This window comes from Xenopus tropicalis, chromosome 8, assembly GCF_000004195.4.
Source record: "Xenopus tropicalis strain Nigerian chromosome 8, UCB_Xtro_10.0, whole genome shotgun sequence".
NCBI classification, from domain to species: Eukaryota; Metazoa; Chordata; class Amphibia; order Anura; family Pipidae; genus Xenopus; species Xenopus tropicalis.
This window is the reverse complement of record NC_030684.2, coordinates 114189196-114216600: the sequence shown is the minus strand read 5'-3', so window position 1 is coordinate 114216600 and position 27405 is coordinate 114189196. Positions and strand designations below refer to the sequence as shown.

The 27405-nt window shown below is 44.3% G+C and overlaps 3 protein-coding genes across 10 annotated transcripts in view; 1 reads left to right on the top strand and 2 right to left on the bottom strand.

Annotated features, from left to right (window-relative positions):
• The first annotated feature begins 1660 nt into the window (after positions 1-1660).
• srp14 (signal recognition particle 14kDa) lies at positions 1661-6505 on the top strand. The gene is given in 5 exon segments (NM_001006888.1): positions 1661-1722; positions 2980-3052; positions 5602-5714; positions 5799-5831; positions 6121-6505. Coding segments are annotated over 5 exon segments (333 nt in total). The 5' UTR covers positions 1661-1698; the 3' UTR covers positions 6211-6505.
• Positions 6506-7921: 1416 nt separating this feature from the next.
• xgb (x globin) lies at positions 7922-16116 on the bottom strand. Its single transcript, NM_001011196.1, is given in 5 exon segments — positions 7922-8038; positions 8423-8503; positions 10880-11000; positions 15170-15277; positions 15941-16116. Coding segments are annotated over 5 exon segments (603 nt in total).
• Positions 16117-21143: 5027 nt separating this feature from the next.
• Positions 21144-27405, bottom strand: part of plekhg3 (pleckstrin homology and RhoGEF domain containing G3) — a 66219-nt gene continuing 59957 nt past the window's right edge. For all 8 annotated transcript variants that reach the window (XM_004917284.4, XM_012969107.3, XM_004917285.4 and 5 more), the window contains 3 exons: positions 26489-26602; positions 24324-25797; positions 21144-22605 (listed from right to left, as the gene is read on the bottom strand). In XM_004917284.4, coding sequence (XP_004917341.3) covers positions 21680-22605; positions 24324-25797; positions 26489-26602 — 2514 coding nt within the window. In that variant the 3' untranslated portion in view covers positions 21144-21679. The remainder of the gene's footprint in view (positions 22606-24323; positions 25798-26488; positions 26603-27405) is intronic.

The following is a 27405-nucleotide window of genomic DNA, read 5'->3' as shown; positions in this document are numbered from 1 at the left end:
CACTATTTATTGGGCAGGTGTGGCTGTTTGGGCCTCTGTGTACTTGTAATGCCAGGACCTGTTTTGAATCCCAGTCCAGGCCTGCTCACTAAGCCATTGCACAATAAAATGACAGCAGCTTACTGGTTATGGGGAAATGACAACTGCAACCAATCAGAACACACCACATTATGTATTCTAAAGCAATTTGATCCTATATCTTTTTTTATTGGGGTAGATCTGACAAGTCAGTGAGGCAACACTTCAGGAACCTAATGGCCTCAGGCACATCTGTATGTCTGAGGGACATGCCTGCACCCATAAGCACATCTGTGACTTACAATCTACTTCCATTAGGAAATATTAGCTATTAAATCCTAGGACAACAAAATGAATGTCAGAGGCTTTAGAAAATGACACTCACACTCACTCTTGTCTTTTTGACACTTAGCTCTGTGGAATGCTTAATGCAACTGTACTTTGTATTTATTTATATTAATTATTGTACTTTGTATTTATTTATTTATCTATTATGGTAATAATATGTTGTATTAATGTATTGTTCTGCAGTACAGTGCTAGCACTATATAAATACATATATACAAACATACATTTCAAGGATCTGAATGGAGGCAGGGACACAGGCTCCTATTTTAAATACAGGGTGACACCTGGTGGCAATAAACAATACTACAAGCAAACCTGCTGCAAATCAGCCCACACTTCAGCTTATTACTAATCAGCCTCTCAACATGTATTCATTTCATAGCTATAAATGGGGCAGCCGTTTCATTACATCCAGTTCAGGCTGCAGCATGCATCCCAATGAATTATAACTGCATGCAGTATATAGAAAAGGTCTTGGTGTAAGGAAGCTATGCATTTCAGTGAAGCAGCTGAGAGAGGGTTCAGGTGCTAATGAGTGACAGTGTTAGTGCAGTGACCCAGGGAGGGGGCTGAAATCAGGGAGAAGTCCAAAATATATGGGTGAGCTGCCATGTCTGTAGTAGCCCTGACCATTTCCTTGTATACAACCCCAGAACACATAGCAGGGTACATGTAATGGCAACTTCATAAACAAATATCTCCCAGGACACCTTGCAGGATAAATGTCATTCCAGTTTCACATATGTAACTTTAGATTGTAAGCTTTTGTGAGTAGGGCCTTCAGATCCCATTTCTAATCTGTAACAATTGTTTGTTACATCACTGCAAATCCCCTGTTTGTTATAAATCAGTGTAACTGTGCTGCTTAACTTGCTGCTGCTGTAAATGATGATGATGGCCCTTTAAAAGCGAATTCCACACAAAAGTTGTTCTGCATTATGAATGTAATTATTAATGTCATTAAAACCCACTGTATATTTTAAAAGAATAGAAATGATAGCCAAAGCTAAAACTGAATGTATCATTTAATTGTGATGAGGAGGAAACACTAGGGAACCACAACTTCTCCCTACCTGAACAAGTGCAGTGTCCCAGAGAACTTGACTCGATATGCCGCAAGGGGGCGCTGGGAAACTTTCATTAGAGCGGTGCATTGGCTGCTACCTACTTGTTGCGCTGTTGGAATTCCCTGGGGATAGCGCCGCACACTCTATGACCAGACGCTCTGCACTGCTAGGCTTCATTCTATGGTTAGTGAGTGAGGCTAAAGCCGCTGTTTCCGGGTTACGTGTTTCCGGCGCCGGTGAATGCTGAGCTCATCGCTTGGGCAAGATGGTTCTCCTGGAGAGTGAGCAGGTAGGGAGGCAGGCACGGAAATACTGTTCCACCAGAGGCTGGATGGAAAGGGTTTGGAGGGTTGTAGTTCACTTGTAATTACTGTGGAGAGAAGGCCTATTGGACCCCATAGTGAAAAGAAGAAGCCGGGCTTACAATGATGTTAAACTGTCCAACTGCATAAATGTATTTTATATGGTCGGCTGACTAAATTGGTCGTGGCCTCTGTCGCTCAAAAAGTCTGTGTTTCCCTCATTTTGGATCGTACATCTATAAGCCTAATGGCATTATTATCCCTGTTGGGCTTGTATTGTATTGTATTGTATTGTATTGTATTGTATTGCATTGCAATGCATTGTGGGATTAGTGCCCTGTGTTGCCCCACAGAGCAGCCCCTGCCAGGCCCCTGTTGGCAGCAGTGTTGGGCTTGTATTGCAATGCATTGTGGGATTAGTGCCCTGTGTTGCCCCACAGAGCAGCCCCTGCCAGGCCCCTGTTGGCAGCAGTGTTGGGCTTGTATTGCAATGCATTGTGGGATTAGTCCCCTGTGTTGCCCCACAGAGCAGCCCCTGCCAGGCCCCTGTTGGCAGCAGTGTTGGGCTTGTATTGCAATGCATTGTGGGATTAGTGCCCTGTGTTGCCCCACAGAGCAGCCCCTGCCAGGCCCCTGTTGGCAGCAGTGTTGGGCTGTAACAACACAGGGACAGACAGGGCACAGGCTTTTGAGTGGGATCATTACATGGAATTCCCACTTGTTGGGTTATAAATAACCTCCCCCCTATACCTGCCTGTGGCTGCCACACTACAGTTTGATTGGCTAAATAGTTTCTTACAGGCGCCCTTGTATTAATATGGGTATGGACATGTGTCTGTCAGCCTTCAGGAAAAAATATGGGTTTGAAGGTGAATCTTTTTTTTTTGCACATTTGCACCCAGTTTGGTAAATCGGGCTCAGGGGGGGTTTATAAGATTTCTTTCCTGTGGCAGCGCCCTTTTGTTGCTGTGACTTCTTGCAGTCTGGGCTTTTACCCTGGGTTAGTGCAGTGTGGCCATGCATGTAATTTGCCACAGCAAAATACAGAGAAAGCATAAGGTGCTTGTAGCCTATATAATTACCTATACTGGACACATTTAAATTACAAATATGCGCAGTGCTTCATACGTATACACCAGTGTTTAATACTCTCCCAACAAACAGGGCTTGTTTTGCAACACTTCTGTGTGATTTACTGGTAAATGGTCCTTGAACATCTGCTCTTATGTCTCTTCTCGCTCCAGTTTCTCACAGAGTTGACACGATTGTTCCAGAAGTGCCGGACATCAGGAAGTGTTTATATTACGCTAAAGAAATGTAAGTGCCAGCCCCCAGGAACTTTTGATATGCTGAGATGAACGTAGCCCTCATTGCCTTTTAGGGTAGTAGAGGTATGGGATCCTCTTTCTGGAAACCCATTATTCAGAGAGCTCCAAATTACAGGAAGGGTCCAATCTCTAATAATCCTAATTGTTAAAAATGATTCCCTTTTCTCTAATAATAAAACAGTAGTGTGTACTTGATGTAACTAAACTGCAGCAATCTCATTGGCAGCAAAACAATCCTATTGGCTGAGATTACAGCTGTTTTAGCTAATAACACTATACTTACAGTTGTAATGGATCCTGTCTGAAAACTATATCCACTGCAACTATAACTAAATGTATGGTGTTAAAACTTGCAAGCTTTCTTAATAGTCCCGGTGCATGACATAGTGAAGAGCAGCTTTTTGCAGCAGAAGCTGACATATTATGAGGACATCAAAGCTGTCAATACAAGCATTTTCTACACCTTTATGTAGGTGCTAGTGTATCCCAGTCTGTGTTGCTTTTTTTGTACTATGGCCTTGTAAAACACAGTGTACCCTATAATTTATAATGGTCAGTGGGAAAGATCAGTTGATATGTTAATGGACTGAAAGGACAGTTTGTAACTGCGCCTCAATTGTTTGTACATCTTCATTCTTTCCAGCTTTCTAATGGGGCAGCCATAGAACCATTTCCCTGTCAGGCTACAATTTTGTTACTGTTACGTTTATTATGTATCTTTCTATTCAGGCCAACTGCTATTTACAGTGGCTTGCAAAAGTATTCGGCCCCCTTAAACTTTTCCACATTTTGTCACATTACAGCCACAAACATGAATCAATTTTATTGGAATTCCACATGAAAGACCAATACAAAGTGGTGTACACGTGAGAAGTGGAACGAAAATCATACATGATTCCAAACATTTTTTACAAATAAATAACTGCAAAGTGGGGTGTGCGTAATTATTCAGCCCCCTGAGTCAATACTTTGTAGAACCACCTTTTGCTGCAATTCCAGCTGCCAGGCTTTTAGGGTATGTCTCTACCAGCTTTGCACATCTACAGACTAAAATCCTTGCCCATTCTTCTTTGCAAAACAGCTCCAGCTCAGTCAGATTAGATGGACAGCGTTTGTGAACAGCAGTTTTCAGATCTTGCCACAGATTCTCCATTGGATTTAGATCTGGACTTTGACTGGGCCATTCTAACACATGGATATGTTTTGTTTTAAACCATTCCATTGTTGCCCTGGCTTTATGTTTAGGGTCGTTGTCCTGCTGGAAGGTGAACCTCCGCCCCAGTCTCAAGTCTTTTGCAGACTCCAAGAGGTTTTCTTCCAAGATTGCCCTGTATTTGGCTCCATCCATCTTCCCATCAACACTGAGCAGCTTCCCTGTCCCTGCTGAAGAGAAGCACCCCCAGAGCATGATGCTGCCACCACCATATGTGACAGTGGGGATGGTGTGTTCAGAGTGATGTGCAGTGTTAGTTTTCCGCCACACATAGCGTTTTGCATTTTGGCCAAAAAGTTCCATTTTGGTCTCATCTGACCAGAGCACCTTCTTCCACATGTTTGCTGTGTCCCCCACATGGCTTGTGGCAAACTGCAAATGGGACTTCTTATGGTTTTCTGTTAACAATGGCTTTCTTCTTGCCACTCTTCCATAAAGGCCAACTTTGTGCAGTGCACGACTAATAGTTGTCCTATGGACAGATTCCCCCACCTGAGCTGTAGATCTCTGCAGCTCGTCCAGAGTCACCATGGGCCTCTTGGCTGCATTTCTGATCAGCGCTCTCCTTGTTCGGCCTGTGAGTTTAGGTGGACGGCCTTGTCTTGGTAGGTTTACAGTTGTGCCATACTCCTTCCATTTCTGAATGATCGCTTGAACAGTGCTCCGTGGGATGTTCAAGGCTTTGGAAATCTTTTTGTAGCCTAAGCCTGCTTTAAATTTCTCAATAACTTTACCCCTGACCTGTCTGGTGTGTTCTTTGGACTTCATGGTGTTGTTACTCCCAATATTCTCTTAGACAACCTCTGAGGCCGTCACAGAGCAGCTGTATTTGTACTGACATTAGATTACACACAGGTGCACTCTATTTAGTCATTAGCACTCATCAGGCAATGTCTATGGGCAACTGACTGCACTCAGACCAAAGGGGGCTGAATAATTATGCACACCCCACTTTGCAGTTATTTATTTGTAAAAAATGTTTGGAATCATGTATTTTCGTTCCACTTCTCACGTGTACACCACTTTGTATTGGTCTTTCACGTGGAATTCCAATAAAATTGATTCATGTTTGTGGCTGTAATGTGACAAAATGTGGAAAAGTTCAAGGGGGCCGAATACTTTTGCAAGCCACTGTATATTCTTGTTTCTCATTAAAGCCACTTCCTGGTTGCTATAGTAAATTGGTGGCTGATACAAACAAGAGAGCTGATTAACAGTTTCCAAATGGTCTTAATTTATGTGCTCTAAATATCCATGTCTACATCTAAAAGTTATTTCAAAGGTGAACTACCCCTTTAAGTTTATCTTTCTCCTGTTTCAAAAAGATGACGGTCGAACGAAGCCGGTTCCCCGAAAAGGCCAGTCCGACAGCGTTGAACCAGCAGAAAACAAATGTCTTCTGAGAGCGACTGACGGAAAGAAGAAAATCAGCACAGTGGTAGGTGCCCCCCCTATTCACTAAATGTGCCCGTTGCACTGTAACCACAAGGCTTCAGTAACCTTTCTTTCTACTCTTCCCCAGGTCAGCTCAAAAGAAGTCAACAAATTCCAAATGGTACGTTCAGGAACGCTGCTCTGATCTCTGCTTAGAAGCTGAAATAGTGTTAGGAAACATGGTGCCGAGTAGGAACCACCGAGTCACCTGTCCATGCAGCTAATGATTGTGCTAGGGAAGCTCGCATATAAGGGAACTATCATAGCTAAACAAAATCTCTCATTCAGAAATGTAATAGGATTACAGGTCTAGATCAGTGCTTTATCCCCTGCTAGCATATTGATAGGACTCTATGTTCTGATGTTCTGGCCCCTTTGTAACTTTTTTTTTTTTTTTTTTTATATGCTAGGCCTACTCCAACCTCCTACGGGCAAATATGGATGGACTGAAAAAGAAAGACAAGAAGAGTAAAAATAAGAAGAGCAGTGCCACTCAATAATGGACTTTGCTTCCCTTGGTTTCCCTGCACCAGGCTGCCTCCTAATTCAAGTGAAGGGTGCAGTAAGGGACCACAGACCCTGCCCACCCACCACAGCACTGGCAATAAAGAACAAGGCATTTCCTGCTGGGCTGGATGGCTAGAAATGGTTCAACTTTAATTTACTGCATCTCTGCTGCTGAGATGGCTTAGTTTTTATTTTATTCAGATTTAAAGGAATTTTACTTCACATGTTCTGTGTCCAGTTTGGATGCGTATGGTTTGTTCATTAAAGAGAACGCTAAGTTTCATTGCTGCTTCTGTGATGCCGGCTCACTTTGTTTCATGGTAAGGTTTATAATTCAGGTACTGAAGTAGCACCTTATTCAGCCCAGTGTGGGCAGGGCTAAATAACATCATTTTTTTTTTTTTAAGCATCTTAAAGGGGAACTCCACCCAGACACAACTTAAGCTTAAACATAGTTTCAAGCAACTTTGCAATATACATCAATAAAAAAAAAATGCAGCCTTTTCATGATTGTTACCTAAACCCCACCCCCGCTGATCTGGCTGACTACTTTTGAGACTCAAAAAAACAAAAAAAAATAACAGTAACTGCATCCTCCAAATCTCTCAATTCCCACACGTGAAGTCCATAAGGAAAGGAACACAGTGCAATGCATTGTGGGTAATGTAGTTCCTGCATGCTGTCTGTAAGCTGTAGAGAAGTTTTTACGATTTGTAACATTAATGTTTAAGTCCCATCTCCCCTGCTAGGATTTCAAATGATGCAGAAAGAGGACTGTTTTGCAGCTGGATTCCAGCATACAATTTTATTTTTTTTAATATTTATTCAAACTTTTTGAAGGAACAGATTGCAGTGATAGGTATATTAGGGATTTCTGTGTTGTGTGGGGCTCTTTAGTTCATAAGCTTGAGTTCTCCTTTAAATATGTCTTGGAGAGTCCATTTGATAAACTGAGGAATTTCTTTTTTTTGACTAGTGTAAAATAAACAGGAAGAGAATAAAATGGCAGCAAAGACCCCCAAGTGGAAAATGTTTTGTTTTAATAGGAATAAACACGTATCCAGAAGTTGCTCAACGACAAGCTTTCTGCTGTTTGGCTCATAGCTGTAGCACAGTCGGCTGTATGGCATATTCAGTATTTATGGGAGGGGGAAATACTGTAATAGAAGGAACCTGCTAGCTCTAGTTTTTTGTTCCGTTGTTAGAGCCAAGTGTTGTAATGTAGATGTTAGATGCGGCTGGCATTGTAGGTGCCCTGGTGTGTTGTAAGGGGCAGTTTGTACAGCTCTTTAGCTTAGTTCCCTACAGAGCATTATATTGGCCGTCTGTCTTGATATTGTTTTCTTGTGTAAAAGCGTGTCTAAGCTAGCATTGTTTTTTTTTGTTTTTTTTTTAATTTATTTTAAATCATTTGGCCACTGCAGCCAATGAATCTGTAGAGCTTCAGAGAGGCCTCCTTTCTCTTTGGTAGAGTGAGCGGTGTGGAAACCCATGCACGCCTAATAAATTAAAGGGCTACAGCTAAATAAGCCTTTTTCTACTAAGTCTGTAACATATAGTGCACAAAGCTAGAGAGATCTGTTCTGTGTATACAGTAATTCTTATTCATTACTTGGTATGATACAGTAAATCTCTCTAAGTACAGCATCGGGCTGCTACTGGCCTCCTATTATGGGCTAGCGGGCAAAACACACTGAGGGCACTTTATATTAATCCTTTATTCCCCTGTAGCCCATCGATCAGGCTCCTCCCATCACTGTGTCGCCTCTCTTCTTCCTGGTATCCTCTCTCCATCACCGTGCAGATATATGCAAACAGGCCCTGTTAGAAGGAAGAGCAGTGGTGCCGTGTTAGTCATGTATGTAATTGTGTGCCAGGCCATAACTGTAGGGGCAGCTGTGCAACAGGCTACATGGGATATTTGCCTGCAAGGGGAAGCTGTGGCAGCCAGGCCCAGACTGGCAATCTTTAGATTCTTTCAAATACCAGAGGGGCTGCAGTAAGATGCCATAGACACTCACTATTTATTGGGCTGGGGTGGGGGGCTGTTTGGGCCTCTGTGTACTGGAAATGCCAGGGCCTATATTGAATCCCAGTCCAGACCTGGTTGAAGCAATCCTCTGCAGTCTTTTATTGTCCCAGTGCCCCTGCTTTTTACAATGGGTCAGTTTAAATTAAGCCAGAGAATAAATAATGCTTTCATACCTTCCATGCCTCCTCCACTTCCGCTGTCCATTTGTCTTGCAACATGGGGCGGACAGCAGAGATAAACTCAGTTCCCACATACTGCAAGAGAAACAGTTTTTCTGATTATTGTAACATATTTATATATTTGTCACTAAACCTTCAGCTCTGGATGCCAGAGCAATGAATTGCTTTCAATCCATTTGTCTGAGACCCACAGTGTACTTGGCATATACATGGGCAGCCAATGGGGCAGCTTGGGAACATGGAGGTCCCAGTTGCACATTTGTCCAGACATCATTCTGTGCCATAGACTGCATGGTTCCCATTCAAGTGAATAAAACAGCCTTTATGCAGTGGGTCTGGGCCACAATGCCTTGGGTTAATACGGAGCGGTGCGGCAGGATTAGAAAGTGATATTAAAAAGTCAAGATTTAGTAAATCTGTTGTGCAAAAAATGGATGAACTGGAATGTGATAGGACAAAAATCAATGGACAGTAGTTTGGGCTGCATTTTGCCTTATTTTTGATATAGTCAATATATAGCGAATAATGTACCCCCTGTTGTAAAATATAGGGATATCATGCAGTAGTTTCTATAACCACAAAGGCTGAAGGCCCCAGGCCAAATTCTTTCATGCAGGTCACTAAGTCCTCATATTTTTCAACAGGGAATAAGTTATTCTTTATAATTACATAGTGAGCCTTGACTCTACTCAGCACTGATTTATAAAGATATATTTTACAGGTTATTTATGGCTCTTTATGTATTACCATAATATACATTATGCTGTATTTACATAGGTGATAGGGAATTTCACCTTTATATTGTAGTCATTCCTATTAATGTTCCATTCTCGCATCAAACTGGTGCCTGGTTACTAGGGTAATTAAGCTGCAGCAACCAGTTGACATTGCTGGCGTGAAGGCTGCAGAGCAAAACATTTCAGGAACCAGAAACCAATAGAAAATGAAGAGTGTGGGGCAGATCCATTCTAGATTTAGTACAAAGCTAAACTGCAGTATCTCTGTGGCCATGCAGCCCACATGCTGAGCCCACCAAGCTTTCTTGGCTGGGATATCTGGTTAATGAGAATGGCTGCTGCCTACTGGAGAAGTAATGAGCATATTCTTCTTTTATGCACCGCAGATCCAACAGAGGATAAATTGCATTTATACAAATAGTGTGTGTTTGAGTGGGGGGGGGGGGGGGGGGGTTAGGGTAATAGTTGCAATGCCTTAAGCAATAACTTGAAAAATGAAAAATATTTCCTCATCAGCTGATAAAACCCAGTGCAGGGCAAGTAGATACATTAAATATTCATTAGTAGATAGATGCCCTTGGGCCCCATTGATTGTCAGCTGTGAGGCGACTCTCGCTTGTCTCTGGCTCAGAGGCTCCTTATCTAATAAAGCAGCCGCCACCAGTCTCCTCTTTCTGTCCTGACAAGAGAATCCATTGTTTTTCTTTTGTAAAACCCCAAGGCTCATTTCCTGACACCAGACAGAATGGTGTTGGTGCAGTAACCCATAGCAACCAGTTATTTGTTTTCAGTATTCTGTCTACAGCAGGCTGATCAGATCTTCACTAAGATATTTAGCAAGCATTGGTAAATAAGCCTCTGCAGCCTGAACAATCAGCTCCTAGGATGTTATAGCACCCCCTGCTGGCTCCTATTAGAATCATCTAAATGGACTACTCTTGGCCTTCGTGACACTGCCCTGTGCTGGTTTTCATCTTACCGCTCAGATCCCTCTTTCATTGTCTCCTCAAATCTCTGTCCTGGGCCCCTTATTATTTTCTCTTTACTCTTCCTCCCTTGGAAAATCAATTCATATAGTTTGCGGTACCACCTCTGTGCTGACGGTACTCATATCTATCTCTCCTCTCAGAGCTCTTATCTCTGGTCTCTTCCTGCCTGTCTGCTATCTCTACTCGAATGTCCCAATGGTACCTTTAATTAAACATCTCTAAGATAGAAATGGTTCTTGTTCTCCCACCCAACACCTATATATATACATCCCACAAGTATCTATCATGGTTAATATCCCTGTTATCACCCCATCTTATCAGGCCTGGTGCCTTGGGGTTTCCCCTTGCTTCTGCTCTGTCCTTTTTCCTCTTGTATTGATAGTTTTGTTGTATGTTGACTATATACACCCATTTATTGTACAGTGCTGCAGAATAAGTTGGCATTTTATAAATACATCAGAATGATGCTAATATTATTATGGTAAGAAGCCCATCTGTGTTTATGTGCAACCAACACAGATGGGCTTAAGTTCTAATGAGCTTTGAATGCAGCACCAATTGCATCCCCCCTGGATGTATGTGGGGAAGGGGTGGGTGGCACATACCCAGGACCCCCCCCCTTCCTTCTAGCTAGAGTATTTGTGCAACATTGCTTCCCTTAGTACCCATGGGATTTATGAATAGTATGTACCATATATACTGGGCACCTCCCACTGGCGGGTTACCTGGTAATATCTGGGAGGAGCATTGTATCTGTAGTGGCTTCTGCCAAGCTCCAGGGCCAGTTCTTCCAGACGAGCGCAGTCTGCTATCCGGGCAACACTCTTCTCCACAAAGGACAGGACCCTGGAAAGGCAGTTACACATTATCTTTTGCCACCGACTGTTCCCAAAGGTAGCAATCCTAATTAAGTGGCCAAAACACAACACTGACATCACTCCCAGCCCCGGAGAATATTAAAGGGATACTGTCACAATTTTTATGGTGACTTTTCATTTAGAAATGTTACTGTTTACATAGTAAATAATTCACTCTACCATTTCAAATTTTACTCTTGAACCAACAAATGTATTGTTGCAATGCAAACTATTCTTGATTTATTCTTGATTGTAAACAAAATTCCCATAATGCACGGTCCTGCACCAAGATCCCTGTACATGCGCAGTGTGTAAGACTATGAGGAAGCTTCCTGCTGATTGGCTCAGATCACACATTCCTAAGGGGGGGAGCAGGAGTGGGGAGAAAGGCGAGAGCTACCCTGGCACACGAAAAAAGGAGACAAGAAATCCTGTTTCTTTTGTGTTTCTGTGATTGCTAAAACCCTGCGCTACACTGATGAGCCCCAAGAAGGGCGAAACCGGTCTGTAGTTGGGAATCTGATCAGCTATTATCCTGGCTTCTGCTTTAAACCCAGTGGGTGAGCTTTAGCCTATAGGATAAACCCATGTAAATGGGACAAAGCCCATGTAAATGGGACTTTTCTAGGAGCCTTAAGGAATTTCTTCCCAGAATCCTGTTATGACTTATTGGCTGTATTTACATAGACCTTCCTGATAAAGCACTTAGTTTTTGCCTTTCCTTCTCCTTTAATGTATTTGTGGTGCCACTACTTCTGCCCCTCAATGTATTATGTATTTAGGAAGTCAAGTCAATGTGCCATTATTTACAAGTGCATACTGTGTGTAAATATCCTTTCTGTACAAGCTAATTGAGGCTAATGGCACATGGGGCAGTTTTCCAGAGAAATGCCTGAAGCCACCCTAAATTGTGGAGCATTATAAGCAATTTTGCCTGTTCAGCCATTCACTAAAATTCAGAACAGTACCAGCAGTGCTATTAGCCCATGGAGGCAGTTCAGGCAGCTGAATCCTTTAGCAGAGGTGTCCGGGAGCTGCTATCTTGCTCCCTTCCCATTGTTCTGCTGATCGGCTGCTGGGAGGGGGGATTGATATCACTCCAATTTGCAGCGCAGCAGTAAAGTGAGACTGAAGTTTACCAGAGCACAGGTCACATGGCTGTGGCACCCTGGGAAATGAAGAATATGGCTAGCCCCATGTAAACTTTCAAAATGAAATATGCAGGATTCTGCTGGGGAAGCGCTAATAACTGATGGGTTTTGAAATAAACCTGTTTTCCCATGGCAGTATTCCTGTGAGAATGGAACTCCCAGTGTATCTTCTTGTACCTGCACTTTCCTAGGGAACAAAGGCCCAGCAGACAAATGTCTACATTAACCTTTAAACCTATTGATCATGGCGCCACTCAGGAACCTTGTTCCAAAGGTAAATCCAATTAGCGGAGACTTGTCAGGTAATAATTTCATTAATGAACGGTTTTACAGTTGCTGTTTTTATAAATGGCTGCTCCAAACTGCTCCCACGTAAAAAACTAGCAGCCTTAATAATTTAGACACTGGCCAAATGATGTGAGATTTAATTTTCCGTTTAAAGGATTCTCATTTATTTTTTTAATTGTTGCAGCAGATGCTTTGCGCTTCTCCCAGGCTCGCTGTCTACTTTTATTCCTCCTCCTCCAGCTGTCTGTCTTCTTCATTTGCCTAAATGTGATTTCATCTAAGATCAGCTCAGAGCTTTGTGCACATCTGCCACTTCTGTGCCCAGTGGGACCCTGTGCCATAGGAGCGCGCCCGGTGCGACCCTGTGCCATAGGAGCGCGCCCAGTGCGACCCTGTGCCATAGGAGCGCGCCCAGTGCGACCCTGTGCCATAGGAGCGCGCCCAGTGCGCCCCTGTGCCATAAGAGCGCGCCCAGTGCGCCCCTGTGCCATAGGAGCGCGCCCAGTGCGCCCCTGTGCCATAGAAGCGCGCCCAGTGCGACCCTGTGCCATAGGAGCGCGTCCAGTGCGACCCTGTGCCATAGAAGCACGTCCAGTGCGACCCTGTGCCATAGGAGCGCGCCCAGTGCGACCCTGTGCCATAGAAGCACGTCCAGCGCGACCCTGTGCCATAGAAGCGCGTCCAGTGCGACCCTGTGCCATAGGAGCGCGCCCAGTGCGACCTTGTGCCATAGAAGCGCGCCCAGTGCGACCCTGTGCCATAGGAGCGCGCCCAGTGCGACCCTGTGCCATAGGAGCGCGCCCAGTGCGCCCCTGTGCCATAAGAGCGTGCCCAGTGCGACCCTGTGCCATAGGAGCGCGCCCAGTGCGCCCCTGTGCCATAGAAGCGCGCCCAGTGCGACCCTGTGCCATAGGAGCGCGTCCAGTGCGACCCTGTGCCATAGAAGCACGTCCAGTGCGACCCTGTGCCATAGGAGCGCGCCCAGTGCGACCCTGTGCCATAGAAGCACGTCCAGCGCGACCCTGTGCCATAGAAGCGCGTCCAGTGCGACCCTGTGCCATAGGAGCGCGCCCAGTGCGACCTTGTGCCATAGAAGCGCGCCCAGTGCGACCCTGTGCCATAGGAGCGTGCCCAGTGCGACCCTGTGCCATAGGAGCGCGCCCAGTGCGACCCTGTGCCATAGAAGCGCGCCAGTGCGACCCTGTGCCATAGGAGCGCGCCCAGTGCGACCCTGTGCCATAGGAGCGCGCCCAGTGTGACCCTGTGCCATAGAAGTGCGCCCAGTGCAAATACAGATGCTCTACAGTCAATTTTCATCCAGCAGCAGTGCTGCTACTAATTACAGGCAGTTGAGAGGGGCTCCTGAGTCGGGTATCTCTGGAATATACAGAATGCCAAGAAGCCGTGCTGCGGTTTGTGCTGGTGTTTGCCATTCCCATGCCCATATTTTAGTATCTCAGTTATGTCTGTGCTGTGCATTTCTCTAGTCCAGTGACATTTTAGAAATTCTTTGGAAATGTAAAATGGATTCTAAGGGGGGAATTCACAAAAAGTGTTGGTAAAGGAAAATGTCGTAAAAATGTAATTTTTCCACCTCTACCGACAATTTTTAAAAATGTTGTTAGGAAGTGGGCTATTGTGTACGATCTGTTTGAGAATAAGTTGAACCCACAAATGTCTTTGCCGTAACAAAAATGTCAGGAAAAAAATGTTGATGGGTTTTGGTGCTCAAACTACATTTTTCAGTGCAATAGCGACTATTATTTACTGTGTATGCAACACTTCTTAAAATTTGGTGGCATTAGGACAAATCCATAAAACTATTAGATACCTTCTGTGAATTTGTTGTGCTTGCACCATTTTTACAATTTGGCGACTATCGCTTTGTGATGTGTGCATTTAACATCACTTTTGTGAATTCCTCCCCAAAAAACTGGAAGAAATGGAAACCTCAAAATAAATGATAAACGTTTGCGCTGCTGCTGTTTAGATTTGACCAGTAGGTGGCACTGTTTCTTCAAATTCAATATAGTAGCAAATTGCTGATATCTTGAAATGTAGAGCATTTGCTTTGAGGGTTCACGTTTCCTTTATTTTGAAGTATGTTAAAGAAGCCCCATGTCCCACAGGCCTGACATTGCAATGGGCCTGCAGTACCATTTACCCCACTGTTTATACACTCAAGGGTAGAAAGACAGCACACAGGGTTTGCTACCAGTCAGTCTAGTTTCCACATGGGCTCAAAACGGTCTGCCTGGGTTTCAGCATAAAACCCCCTCCCCAAACAAAACACTGCCACTGAAGTGCAGAAATGGTACCAATCCCCCCCAGCCATGTCATTGTCTGGATTCCAAGGAGACAATAGGTGGCAGTATATCAAATAAATGCCAATGCACTCAGATCCAGACTTGCTCACTGACCTTGCCTGTTGCCATACAGCTATACCTCAGCCAGGGGCAGAAATACAGAGGAAGCAGACCCTGTGGTTGCAAGGGGACCCAAGAGTGCAGAGGGCCCAATAAAGCCCTGATTAGTAATTTCGCTATACCTTGGTAGAATAGATCAACATAGCAATGTTTGGGGCCCAGTGACATGTAGTTATGCAACTGATCTCGTGTTTCTCATGTACAGTAGGTCTGTGGCTTACAGCATCCAAAAAGAAAGGGGCAGCTTCATTAAAAATATTCACTTTTACAGCCAGTTTCTGATATGAACTTACCTCAGCCCATGAGCCCTTAGATCCTTGTTTGCCCTGAGCGCCTGCAAATCATCCACATCCCGGAAGAGAAAAAACACATCTTTGCACTCGGGGTGAGTCTCAAACAGCCTGGAGCCAGAGAATAACAGCTTGTTAGTATTATTACTTTATATAGCGCAACATATTCCACAGGGCTTCATTCATGTGAAACAGCACCACCAATAGTAATTCTGTATGTGTGTGTGTGCCCCTTTGGTACCATGCAGAAGGCATAAAGGCAAACTATGCATATGAGCAGCGTGCAGCTTGGCTTTGCTGAGCCTCTTACAGTGCAATTCCACTTGCCTTCCCTTAGGGAGAATTCAAAGGATTCGCTGGTGACTCTAAGGATTAAGCGTCAGGCAGTGGTGGGAAGAGATTAGAGTTGATGAGGCTCCCCTCGGGCAAAGACACAGAGAAAATGAATGCACAAATCCAAGAAAGGGAATAGCTGGGATATTGTTATATATCTTATAGAAAGGAATAATTACCATTTATCTGGGTAGCGCCGGCAAGTTACAAGGCACTTCACAGTCATTAATAACAAACAAGGGTTACAGAATAAGAATGGGATCTGCAAGCCTTGCTCAAAGAGCTGACAATCAACATGGATGGACATTTGCTGAGCTCAGACTCAAAGACAAAGCCATATGCCTCTGATTAAAGTGAGAGCAGTGTACAATTTCCTTTATAGAAGCAGAATGGTAGATGGAGTAATATTTGACTCCAGGAGAAATCCCAGCAGATCCTTACCTGACGAATAGGATAACCCCGACTTTGGCAATGTCGTGCTGAATCAGCCTCCAGGACTCAACAAGTAGTTGCTGCTGCTGCTCAGAGAGGTTAAGTGTTGGCAACAAAGGTGAGGTTTCTGTGTGGTCTAGTGAGTCTCTCCATTGCCAGCCCAAGCTCGATAGGATACAACCCATCCTTATGCCGGCTCTCACACTGGCTCCCAAGGCGGTGGCAGAGGACTCATAAAGACACCATGCTGTCTCGCCCTTCCTCAGGCTGGGAGCAGTTTGTAGCAGCCAATGAGTCTAGATTATTTGAATGTCAATGGTCTGAGCTTCACATCAGATGCCACCAAGCACGGTGTCGGCCACTTGGGCGCTACTAAGTGCATTCTGATTTCTTGTCTCCTCTTGGCATGATGAGGCTCCAGCTGTGCAGAGGAGGAGGCAATGTGTGCCCGCTGGAGATCCTCACATGTTGTGTGTCTCTCATGGCTCCAGGGGAGGAAGGCTGACAGCAGTCTACTAACCCATTAGAGGCACAAAGACATGAGCAAGTCACTCGTCTGTCCTGCTTGCAAACAGTCACCATTCTGACAGCATCCATATCACCCTGCACTCAATGTCCTCTGTCACTTGTGCTCCAAACAAAGGGGACACGAGTGGCTGTTACTGAGGCTCTGCTGATCTCTGTTGCAGTCAATAAGCAAACAAGATTAGGAGGCTCAGAGGCAGGCAGATAATGAGCCGCTTATCCTGCTGCACGGAGTGTAACCTAGCAATGCACAATGGATTTTGGGGAAGACGCAAATGTTTTGCTTTTCTTTGCCTGCTCCCCTGTATTTGGCCAACAGTACATATTCCATCTACTGAGCCCTCCAGTTCAACTTATACAGGAATATACAGTATTTATTGTATTATTTATACAATATTATACAGTAGTGGGGGTGTCACAGTACCACTGGGATAAGTTTGTCCGACTCAAAGCACTTAGGGTCATCAATAGGAATAATCAGTGCAGGGTTATTTACTAATGTTCTTGCACTACAGTTAGAACTATCAGATAATCCAATGGGTGCAGGACATATTGTATTTCTTCCATACACCAACTCTTTTCCTGGGTCTGTCTTAAAGGGCTGGTTCACTTTTACTATGTTATAGAAAGGCCTATTCTTAGCATCTTTTCAATTGTCTTCATTATTTATTTTTAATAGTTTTTGAATTATTAGCCTTTCCAGTTTACAAATGGGGGTCAGTGACCCCAGCAGTCAAAACCTATTGTTCTTTTTACTACTAATCCTTCTATTTAGGCCCTCCTCTATTCCTATTCCTGTCTCTCTTTGGGGAAGAGACGAATGTTTGGCTCTTCTTTGCCTACTCCCCTGTATTTGGCCAACAGTACAGAAGTTATTTCCAATGCAGCCGCATGAAAAATGCACATACAGCCTTAACATTGACTTTATATTTACCTTTCTCCACTCAGACAGAAGCAGGGCAGTGCATAGTGGTTGGGGGCCTGGGGCAAGTTAGGTGCAGGTTTGTGAGCCAAACATAAAGGAGGACCCCTCCCATGTGTAGAAGTAATAGTTCTACCCCATATCCCCTGTGGTGGCTGATCCCACCTATATAGAGTATATATAAAAGATCAGAGGTCGGGTGCAGATAATAAAGTACCCAGGCCCAGCCAAGCACCCAGTGTCAATGTAACGTCAAACTTGAGGTGCACCATTAACCTGAGCAACCTGGAGCAAATCTGCCTGAAATTATAACCCAAAAATCCCAACATTTGAAAGAACCAACATGTCGCCACACATAATATTTTTCTCCCATTATTCCCCTAGAGCTTTAGAGGCAGTGAATACATTAAATATGCATTAGTATATATGCATGGTATAAAGAGGACTCCCCGGTGGGATCTGTCGGAGATCTCCTTGGCTCTGCTGTTATTGTTCCCAGAGGCACAGAGCAGAGCTGAACGGGGGTCTCGCTGCCCCTGCATCTCCCTCCTCATCCGGCAGCTCTTTCAGCCAAAGGCCTTGTGATGTTTGATTGTAATGGCAGCACCCCCCAACCCCCGCCCAACCTCCTCTCCCATCACAGGAGACAGGCAACTGGTCAGGGTTGCAGGAAAAAGCGATGGATCTTTAACTCAGTCAGACAGTGAATGTTCATGTGTAAATGGCACGGCGCTGGAATAGGCTGGGGTTTGCCCCCTGAATGCCATCATTCACAATATTTTCTTTCACTGTTATTCCTTTCTCAGTATCTATTCTATCTTAAAAGCCAAGGGGCCAATTTCCATCTTACGGGTAATCATGTGACTTTGGCACACTGTATGCACAGCACAGGTTAAAAAGATTCTCCTTTACCTTTATACAAAATATTTCTGCCTCAGCCTATTCATTTTGGGTGGGAACACTGTTATAAAGGATTTGTGCAATATTGTCACACCAGTCAGGTGGGTTTGGGCCTGGCCATCACCTTTACGGCAGGACCCCACAGCTAACATTTTTGTTTGGTTGGCAGGATCAGTTACCAACCAGAGTGCATTTGCGGTTGCAGGCTGGAAATGGGCACAATAGGAACCATAAATCGTACCATAGGTCCATCTAAACCAGGGATCCCCAACCTTTTATACCCGTGAGCCACATTTCAATGGAAAAAAGTGTTGTGAGCAACACAAGCATGAAAAAGGTTCCTGGGGGTGTCAGTAAGCTATAATTGGCTACTTAATAGCCCCTACGTGGACTGGCAAAACAGAAGGCTTTGTTTGGCATTATGCTTTGTTTTTATGCAGCCAGAGCCAGGCCCAGATTTGTAGAAAGGCCACAAAGGCCCGGGCCTAGGGCTGCACAAGTTTAGGGGCGGCATGCCACCCCGCCGCAACAGAATTTTTTAAATTTGTCTCCCATACGGAGCAGTCGGGACCTCTCCCCACTGCTCCGTATGGGAGTTTAAATGTCCGATTGCGCATGCGCACTGGGGGGGAGAGGGCGCCGCGCAAACGCGCATGCGCACTCGTGGGGGGGCGAGGGCAGGGGCGGCCTCGGGCACCGAAAAGTTAAATCCGGCCCTGGCCAGAGCTTGCCTCCTTACCAGAAATTTAATAATAAGCCCCTGCTTTGAGGCCACAGGGAGCAACATCCAAGGGGTTGGGGAGCAACACGTTGCTCACGAGCCACTGGTAGGGGATCACTGATCTAAACTTTTAAAACCATGGTTTGGTACATATGCTGTATATCAGATCACAATGATATGCATAGCTTTGCTTTTACAAAGAGCTTGTTATTTAAAGAAGCAGGGCTAGAAATGTTCTACATTATGTTTTGTGCTTCTGTACCAGCCCAAGGCAACCACAGGCCTTTGCGCCCCAAAGATGCCCCAGTAGCCCCTCATCTTCTTTTCTGCTGATTCCCTGCACATGATCTGTGCTGCTGGCACTTACCTGGGCTTAGGGGCCACTCACAATATACTGTATATATAGGATATAAATGTCACAATATAAGACCAATTATTAAATAATACAGGTTGTTAGTACATGGAATCTCTGCAACCAGTGAAATGAGCATGAGACTTTAATAATCAGCCCTGTAGCATCAGCTTCTATTACAGGCCAACCCCATTTTCTGCTTGATAATTAGCGACAACCCCTAAGCTCAGCTTCTCACTAGCTGCCCAGAGCCCACTGAGCATGTGCGTGTCACTGACACTCCTAACAAAATGCAAGATGGGGAGCTCTTGTGACAACTCTAAAGTCTTGGATCATTAATGCTATAGAGATGCTGAACCTTTAGGCTGGTCCTAGGAGAAAAGTAATTTTACAGCATGAGAGTAGGGTAACATTAGCTTTACCTACCTGGGCTGAACTCAGAGGCCCTTGGGCCGGCTACATATATCTCTGCTATACAAATAATTTTACACATAAGTAGCAGTTCCTTTACCTGTGGGCCCAAGCTGGGAAACAACACAAATTGCCCAATGTTTCACTGCATTATTCTGTGCTAAGGCATTGGAAGACTAATTTGGTAAATCCTGTGAGTGCCATTCTACTGCAGTGTTCAGACAGACACAGACAGATAATATTCTCTATAAGTAAACTGAGCGTCTGTCTTTCTGTTACAGCTGGGGCTCCGTGCTGTATATTGCCCAAAAGGTGCCTGGCGAATCACAAACGCAGCACAATTATGGTCATGCTCTGGTAAAAAAAATGTTTGGGTGAAGCCAAAGCAACAGGACTCACCCCTGTGTGCCATGGTCGGGTCTCTGCTTCATGGAACACTTCAACACCACAGTTCTGGCTGCTGCTCCAGTTACAAAACTGTTTCTATGGTCTTTGTTTGGGGCCCTATCCAGGCCTTAGACAACATTCCTTGTCCACCAACTTGCTGATTATTGCGCTGCCCTCACATTGCCCTTCTGAACCCCCCAAATGATATCTTTGTAACTACACAATTTCTGCTACAGCTCATTTTGACTTTGGCAGCCATACAGTTAAGTTGCGCATACATTTTAAGACCTCTCATTCCACAGGGTTGCCAGTAGGGATGATCTGATCGTTTGGCCTTATAGGACCATAAATGGGGGGGGCCTACTGAGACCTGTTGAAAGAAAACTGCATAAACATACTAATATGGTCCACATTCAGTGGTATTTTCATACTTGCCCAATCAATACCTGGCCAATTGTCAGCCAGATATCATTCAGGCAGGTCTTCCCGAAGGGTCCATACACAGATTAATAATCTGTGGAGCCTCAGTCTTACTGACTTGTAGCTTGGCCTTGCCTGGGTCTGGGATGATGGTTCCATGGAACCACGCTGAGAAAATGGGGCATTTTATTGTACTGCTCCTTCTTCTCCTTCTTTGGGATGATACCTTTTTCAGTGCAGCAAATGGCAGTGTTTAGTGCACAGTAATTACTCAGGGTTTAATTCTCCTTTACAGAACATTTATAAGAAAGCAAAGCAAACCATACTGATGAATAGGGAATACTTACCTTTAAAGCACTAACATCTAAAACTTAAAAATATGCAATGTGTGGGACTGGACCTGTCAACATGGTAACAACCATCTTGGGCCTTCACTGGGGGTAAAGTAATGTATAAAATAAATTTTGTATTTTACTCATCATAATCAAATGCCAACAAGAAGCACAACATAATAATGCCCTTGTCTCTATCAAAGACCTATGAGCTCCTTTTCAAAAAGACATTTTCCCAGCCGTAGTTTACTGCAAAGTTTTATAGAGTGACTTGTATTTACATTACAGAGAAATAATTACAAATCCATAACACAGGGACCTCCAATTTCCTCAAATATTAAAATCTAAATGACCACAAAATAATAAATAGAAAACAAAAATCACAGACTCTCAGGCCCCCTGTAAGCACCGACGAGAAGCCCCCACATTTCAGTTGCCTCCTGTTGTACATATGAGGTGCTGGGGATCAGTAAAACAGATAAGGATTAAATTCAGTCATTAAAAAATATTAAAAAAAAAAAAACAACCCCACAAATTAGGAATGTAGCAATACCAATTGTAGGCAGTCTCTTGCTGTCTGTCACCTAGCTAGTGAAATGACAAGGTATTATGGTCCCCAGAGGAAGAGGTTAAAATCCATAATATATAAAGTGCTGCTATGATAACTGAAGTGATGCCAGGAAGCAGCCCTACAGAGTAGGTAGTGGCTAGAAGGGAATTGGGTTCTTCACAGAACATTACACCAGGGCTGAATATCCATGGAAAAGTTCCATACAGATCAGTGAACTTCCGATTGTTTCAAACTACTTGAGTTGTGCTTAGTCTGAAACTTTTCTCTCAAGTTCTTGACTCGGTTCTGCTGGTTGACATCGCAGCTTGGTGCCACGTGCCTCTCCAGATTGGGCTCTTCATGGGGAACAGATTCAGTGCATTCAGTGGTTTCCCCATCCTTGGAGGCTACTTCCCTGGACCGGTACTCCTCGGACTCCTGGTAGGCTTTGCAGCGCTCAATCACGGCTTTGAGAGAGATCTTCTCTCTGCTTGTGGGGGATCGGATTTGTACGTAAGTGTCATCGCTTTCCACATCATGGGAGCCATTAGAGTCTGTGGCAGCAGGAATTTTTTCCATAACGATAACTTTCTTGTTATTTTCCAAAGGAGCCTCTGCACTGATGTAATAGCCAGGCTTTGCAGAGCCAAGTAGTGAATCAGTTTTACCTTTTAGACTGGGTGACACTGGCAAAGGCGGCTCAGTTTCTACCTGTGCTTTGTTATTCTGTGCCGAGTCCTCAGCGCTGCCATTGACATTTTCTGTGTGTTTCACGTTCATGCTGTGAGAGTGAATCAAGCAACCCTTACTTTGTGTGTCAGAATGCCCCCTCAAATTGGGCACAGTTATTCTTTCTGGCACAGACTGGCTCCTGTTGACGGGAGGAGCCTTGCTAGAGCTGGCTGCACTTGTGTACCTAGATCTCAGTTCTCGGACGTCAGGCCAGTGAAATCTCTCTGCCTTGACTGGACTCAGAGGGCTCCTGCAGTCAGCTCTCTCTGGGGAAAGAGCCCGTGGGCTGTCACAGGATGGCGAAAAGGAAAGATGCTTTGGAGCTGTGTCTCTGCTCAGGGCCGATGTTGGGGTTGTAGGGCCATGCTCCTGGAGTATAACGCTGTCGTATGTGGGGAGTGACAGTATTGGCTTGCGTTTCTCTAGAGAGGAACCACAAAGAAACCAGTTAGCACAGAATGCATTGGATAAAGTCTAGTGTGACCCCAGCTGAGAATTTCTAGGGATTCAATTGTTCTACAGGTTGGGGGATAACACATACAAACATGGTAAATTAAAGGAAAAGCTTAGTGAAAAAATGAAACTGGGTAAAATAAACAGACTGCGCAAAATGTTTTCAATATAGTTAGTTAGCCAAAAATGTAATAAAGGCTATAAAGGCTGGAGTGGGCAGATGTTTAACATAATTTTTTCCCCTTTATTTAGCTTTTTGTTCAGCAGCTTTCTAGTTTGTAGTTTCAGCAGCTATCTGGTTGCTAGGGTCCAGATTACTGGCTTCAATAAGAAACAGGTATATAGGCAGGAGATGACCTGAATAGAAAAATAAGCTATAAAATGGAACAATAACTATAAAACTGTAGCCTCACAGAGCAAAAGTTTTTTCTTTGTGTACCGGGGTCAGTGACCCCCATCTGAAAGTTAGAAAGAGGCAGGAAAGGAAGGGAAATAACTTTAAAATGATAAAAAAAAATAATGAAGACTTATTGCAAAGTTGCTAGGAATAGGATATTCTATAACAGTGCTGTCCAACTGGCGGCCCGCGACCCCCCTCTGTGTGGCCCCCCCCCCCTGTCTGGCTGCTTTGATGGCTTACCTTTGTGTAAGATTTAAATTGTATCAGTACTGAGATTAACTGGCCCCCTGCATGGTTCACACCTCAGATTCAGGCTGTAATCCCCCTGAATTGTTTAAAAATATAATCCTCTGTGTTGTTCACACCTTTTAATACCTGCATTGTTCAACCCCTGCAGTGTTCACACCTCAGGCTCAGGCTGTAATCACCCACATTGTTCACCCATTCACACCTCAGACATAGGCACTGTAGGTACATGTAGGTACTATGCTGCATTACAAGTAGGTACTGCCTGGACTATGCTGCCTGTGTGTATGGCACACACAGGGAGCATAAGGTAGGCAGAGTATGGCACACACAGGCAGCATAGGGTAGGCAGAGTATGGAACACACAGGCAGCATAGGGTAGGCAGAGTATGGCACACACAGGCAGCATAGGGCAGGGAGGGTATGGTACACACAGGCAGGGTAGGGCAGGCAGAGCATGGCACACACAGGCAGCTAAGGGCAGGCAGAGCATGGCACACACAGGCAGAGTATGGCACACACAGACAGCATAGGACAGGCAGAGTGCTGCCTGTGTGTGCCATACTCTGCTTGCCCTATGCTGCTTGTGGGAGGTGAACCTGACAGGGGTTTGTTGTGGGAGTTTGTTAGCAGTTGGAAATAGCCATTAAATGGTCCCTAAGGTGTGTAATTATGTACTGAGGGAGGAGGAGGCATATGGATTTAAGGGTATATCTTAATATGACATAATATAATTCTTTCACATATGAATGACGGTTGATATCCCCACAGTAAGGACCAAGCATTTGGGATTTTGCTGTGCTACCACCATTGTGATAAAATAGGTGTGGTTTGAAGTGGGTGTGGTTTCAAAAAGGGGAGTGGTCAAAACTTGCTTCCATTAGTGGGCCTCCACCATGTATGCTAGAGAAATTCTGGCCCTCGGCACAGCAGAAGTTGGACAGCACTGTTCTATAACATACTAAACGTTAACTTAAAGGTGAACCCCCCCACCACTTTAACCTTGGTGCTATCTACCACATGAAGGCACGAGTGTCTCACCTTTCTTATCCAGTTTTTCCTCTTGCACAGCAGGCAGGCTGTTCCTTCTGAAATCCTCCTCTATCTCCTTTAGCTGCCTTTGGGACACTGGCTTGTTGCATTTGATCCTCTGACTGTACTGCCTGGCCAGCTGGTACACCTTGTTCTTCATCTTCTCCGACATGTCTTCATCCATGCAGCTGGCCATTTGCATTATCTTGGAGTGTAGCTTCACAGGCGTTTTGTACTCACTAAAACTTGTGTTATTGGGAACACAGCCAAACTGTTTAGGAGATGTGCTTTCCGGTGTAGGAAGAGGCGATTCCTCTGTTATAGTACTCAGATCGCTGTCTTCCAATATGAGCAGTGGTTCGTGAGATTCCAAGCCATTCTCCAGGGCACAGTGTGCTGTACTTTCACCCACAGAGTCTGGTTTGACATCTTTTTTGGCTTCTAAAATATCTGAGGCCTCTTTCCAAGCATTTACCTTTTCAAACTCATCCCAGACTTTAATCATTTCATCTGGTGTCCGGAACTCCTCATCAGTAATCGGGGCTGAATGGTCAGAAGTGCCATTTGTGGCTGTTTCCAAAAGCAGTTCAGTTTGCGTCTCTAACTGCTCTGATTCTCTTGCATTAGACCTTGTATCTGTCAAGGAAGCATGTCTACTGTTCACACCGCTGGTATTACTAGATGAACTGGACATTCTCTGCCTCGATAGAGAACTCTGGGTAGTATCAAATCTGGGCAGGCTGTTAATCTTAAATACAGAGTTTCTAACAAGTCCAGTGGGAATATAGTTCAAGCTCTCTCTGCGCTTAATGCTAAAGGATGCATCCCGATTTTCTGCATCGTCATAGTAAGTTCTGATTTTATCAATGAGTTGTCTATCTTGCATGGATAGAATAGAGTCTCTTCTCTTACATGTGGGCCTTTCTCTTTCCTCAAACACATTCTCCATACTGGCAGAGTTCACCTTACTAAAAGTGGTGTCAAGAATGTCTACTCCAGTGTCACCACAAACTTCTGAGAAGTCCTGGAAGTCGCTTGAACCGTTCTGATAAATAATAGTATCTGTAGATTCCAGATTGATCAAACTACTGCAGCGGCTGGTTAATCTGGGGGTGATGTAGCCTATGACTTTCCCATCATCTAGAGCCATGCTACTCCTCCTGGACATGCTGCTTATAAACCTCTCAGCAATAACACTGGCCTGGTCCAGAACAGAAGGAGGTAGGATACTTGTTGATTCATGGGTTGGTGTCTCCTCTTCCTCTTCTTCGCTGCTGAAAGTCTTTGAGTCTTCTGTACTTTCAGCTTCTTCATTCTCCACAGGCTCAAGGACTTCTGGGTGAGCTGCACTATCATCTTTTGCTGGCTCTGTGTCATCTGTGATTTCCAACAGAACAGCTTGTTCATCCTCAGAAGAGCTGACGACCACAGCCTTGTAGATCTCTTCTGGCTCTGAATTCTCCTTATCCATTTTATATACAGACTTAATAAGGAAAAGACAAATATGGATTAATAACATTAGTTAAAGAAAGACTAGGTTGCCTAGAAATCCCCTCATAATGCTGAAGCACCTGGATATGACCTACAAGGCTGGCAATCTAATAGAGTGTATTAATCAAGCTGATGAAGGTTAACTAAAGCCATGTAATCTAACATGCTAGGAGAACTTCTGTTTTTACTCAGCAATATGTCACAATCATATTCTAGGCTCTATTAATGAAGCCCAAGTGGTCACTGTACTGCCTGCACTACATATCTATATTACTGTAATATTAGCAGCTGCCTGCATTTGTTACAGTAATTTTAGTGGTGATATTCCTAAGGAGTACACATCTCACAGTTGGACCAAAGTGGAGGGTGCCCAAGGTAAGAACCCAGCTGTCATAAGGCCCCCCGCTTGTCACCAAGCCATTCCATTCCCACTCCCTCCACTTGCCTGCTCATCGATTCTAATGTACAGGGCTGGAGTTTGGGAATACAGAGGTATGTGACTAGGGTCCTAGCTCCCCCCTCCACCATTGTGTACTAGGAACATGTCCAACAATTTCTTGTGTCTGGAAGTTCTTTTATTTTCATTTATTTAGTTTCAAATACTTTCACCCAAAATATTTCATATGAATTAGGCGCTTCTCCAACTCTTTAAAAGCAGCTCTTCTGCACTTTGAGTAACTCACCTCCTGGTGCCCAGATGTGACCTCCACACTCCTCCTCTTCTCTGCATTCCCAGATGACTGGCTGTTTTGTCTCTTGCAGCCCTTTGGTGCCTCTTCCTCCACCGGATCTTTAGTCTGCATAAAAAAATGGATCATATTAAGCTGGTCAACAAAGGCCATGATCCTCATAAGACCCATATGCACTGCTTACCAACAAAACCAGGACAAATAATAGGTATGGTACATTGCTGCAAGCAAATCAGAGCACAACAACTTCTCATGGAAGTGTTACTTAATAATCGAAAAAAATAGGAATTGTTTCTTTTAAACATCTGGTCCAAAACTTAAAAACTCAGACATGTAGATGCCAATATTATTACTAGAGAAGAGATGGTTACAGAGACAGAAAGGAGGAAATCCAAGTCTCTGGGAATTCCCATCCTATACAGTAATGTAATACAGGTACATGGTCAGATAAAAAACAAAGGCAATGTGGGTGTAATTTTGTTCTCATACCCAAATAATGTCCTCTGTCCCATTTTGACAAGCTGGTGCATATGGCAGTAAAGGGGTTTGTGAATGTACGTTATATGGAAATGAAACACAAGGTTATATAATGAAGCAAACTAACTCTCCTCCTCGCTTTATTTACCATTCTTTAGACACTGCACCTGTTAAGCTCCTTCAATTATTTAGATAACACGGTTGGTTACATGGATACACAAAGTCATGCAGAAAACTTCTATTATATCAAATGTTATAAAACAACTCATTAACCATAAAGCCATGCAGGTTCCTTTAAGCATGAATTAAGGTTATATTCAGATAAATTGCTTGTGGTAAGGGCGGAATTAAGTGACTCAGATTAAATGGACATGTAGACAAGGAGAAAGATGACAGAAAGACCCTCACCATAGGAGCACCCCATGTATAAAGTA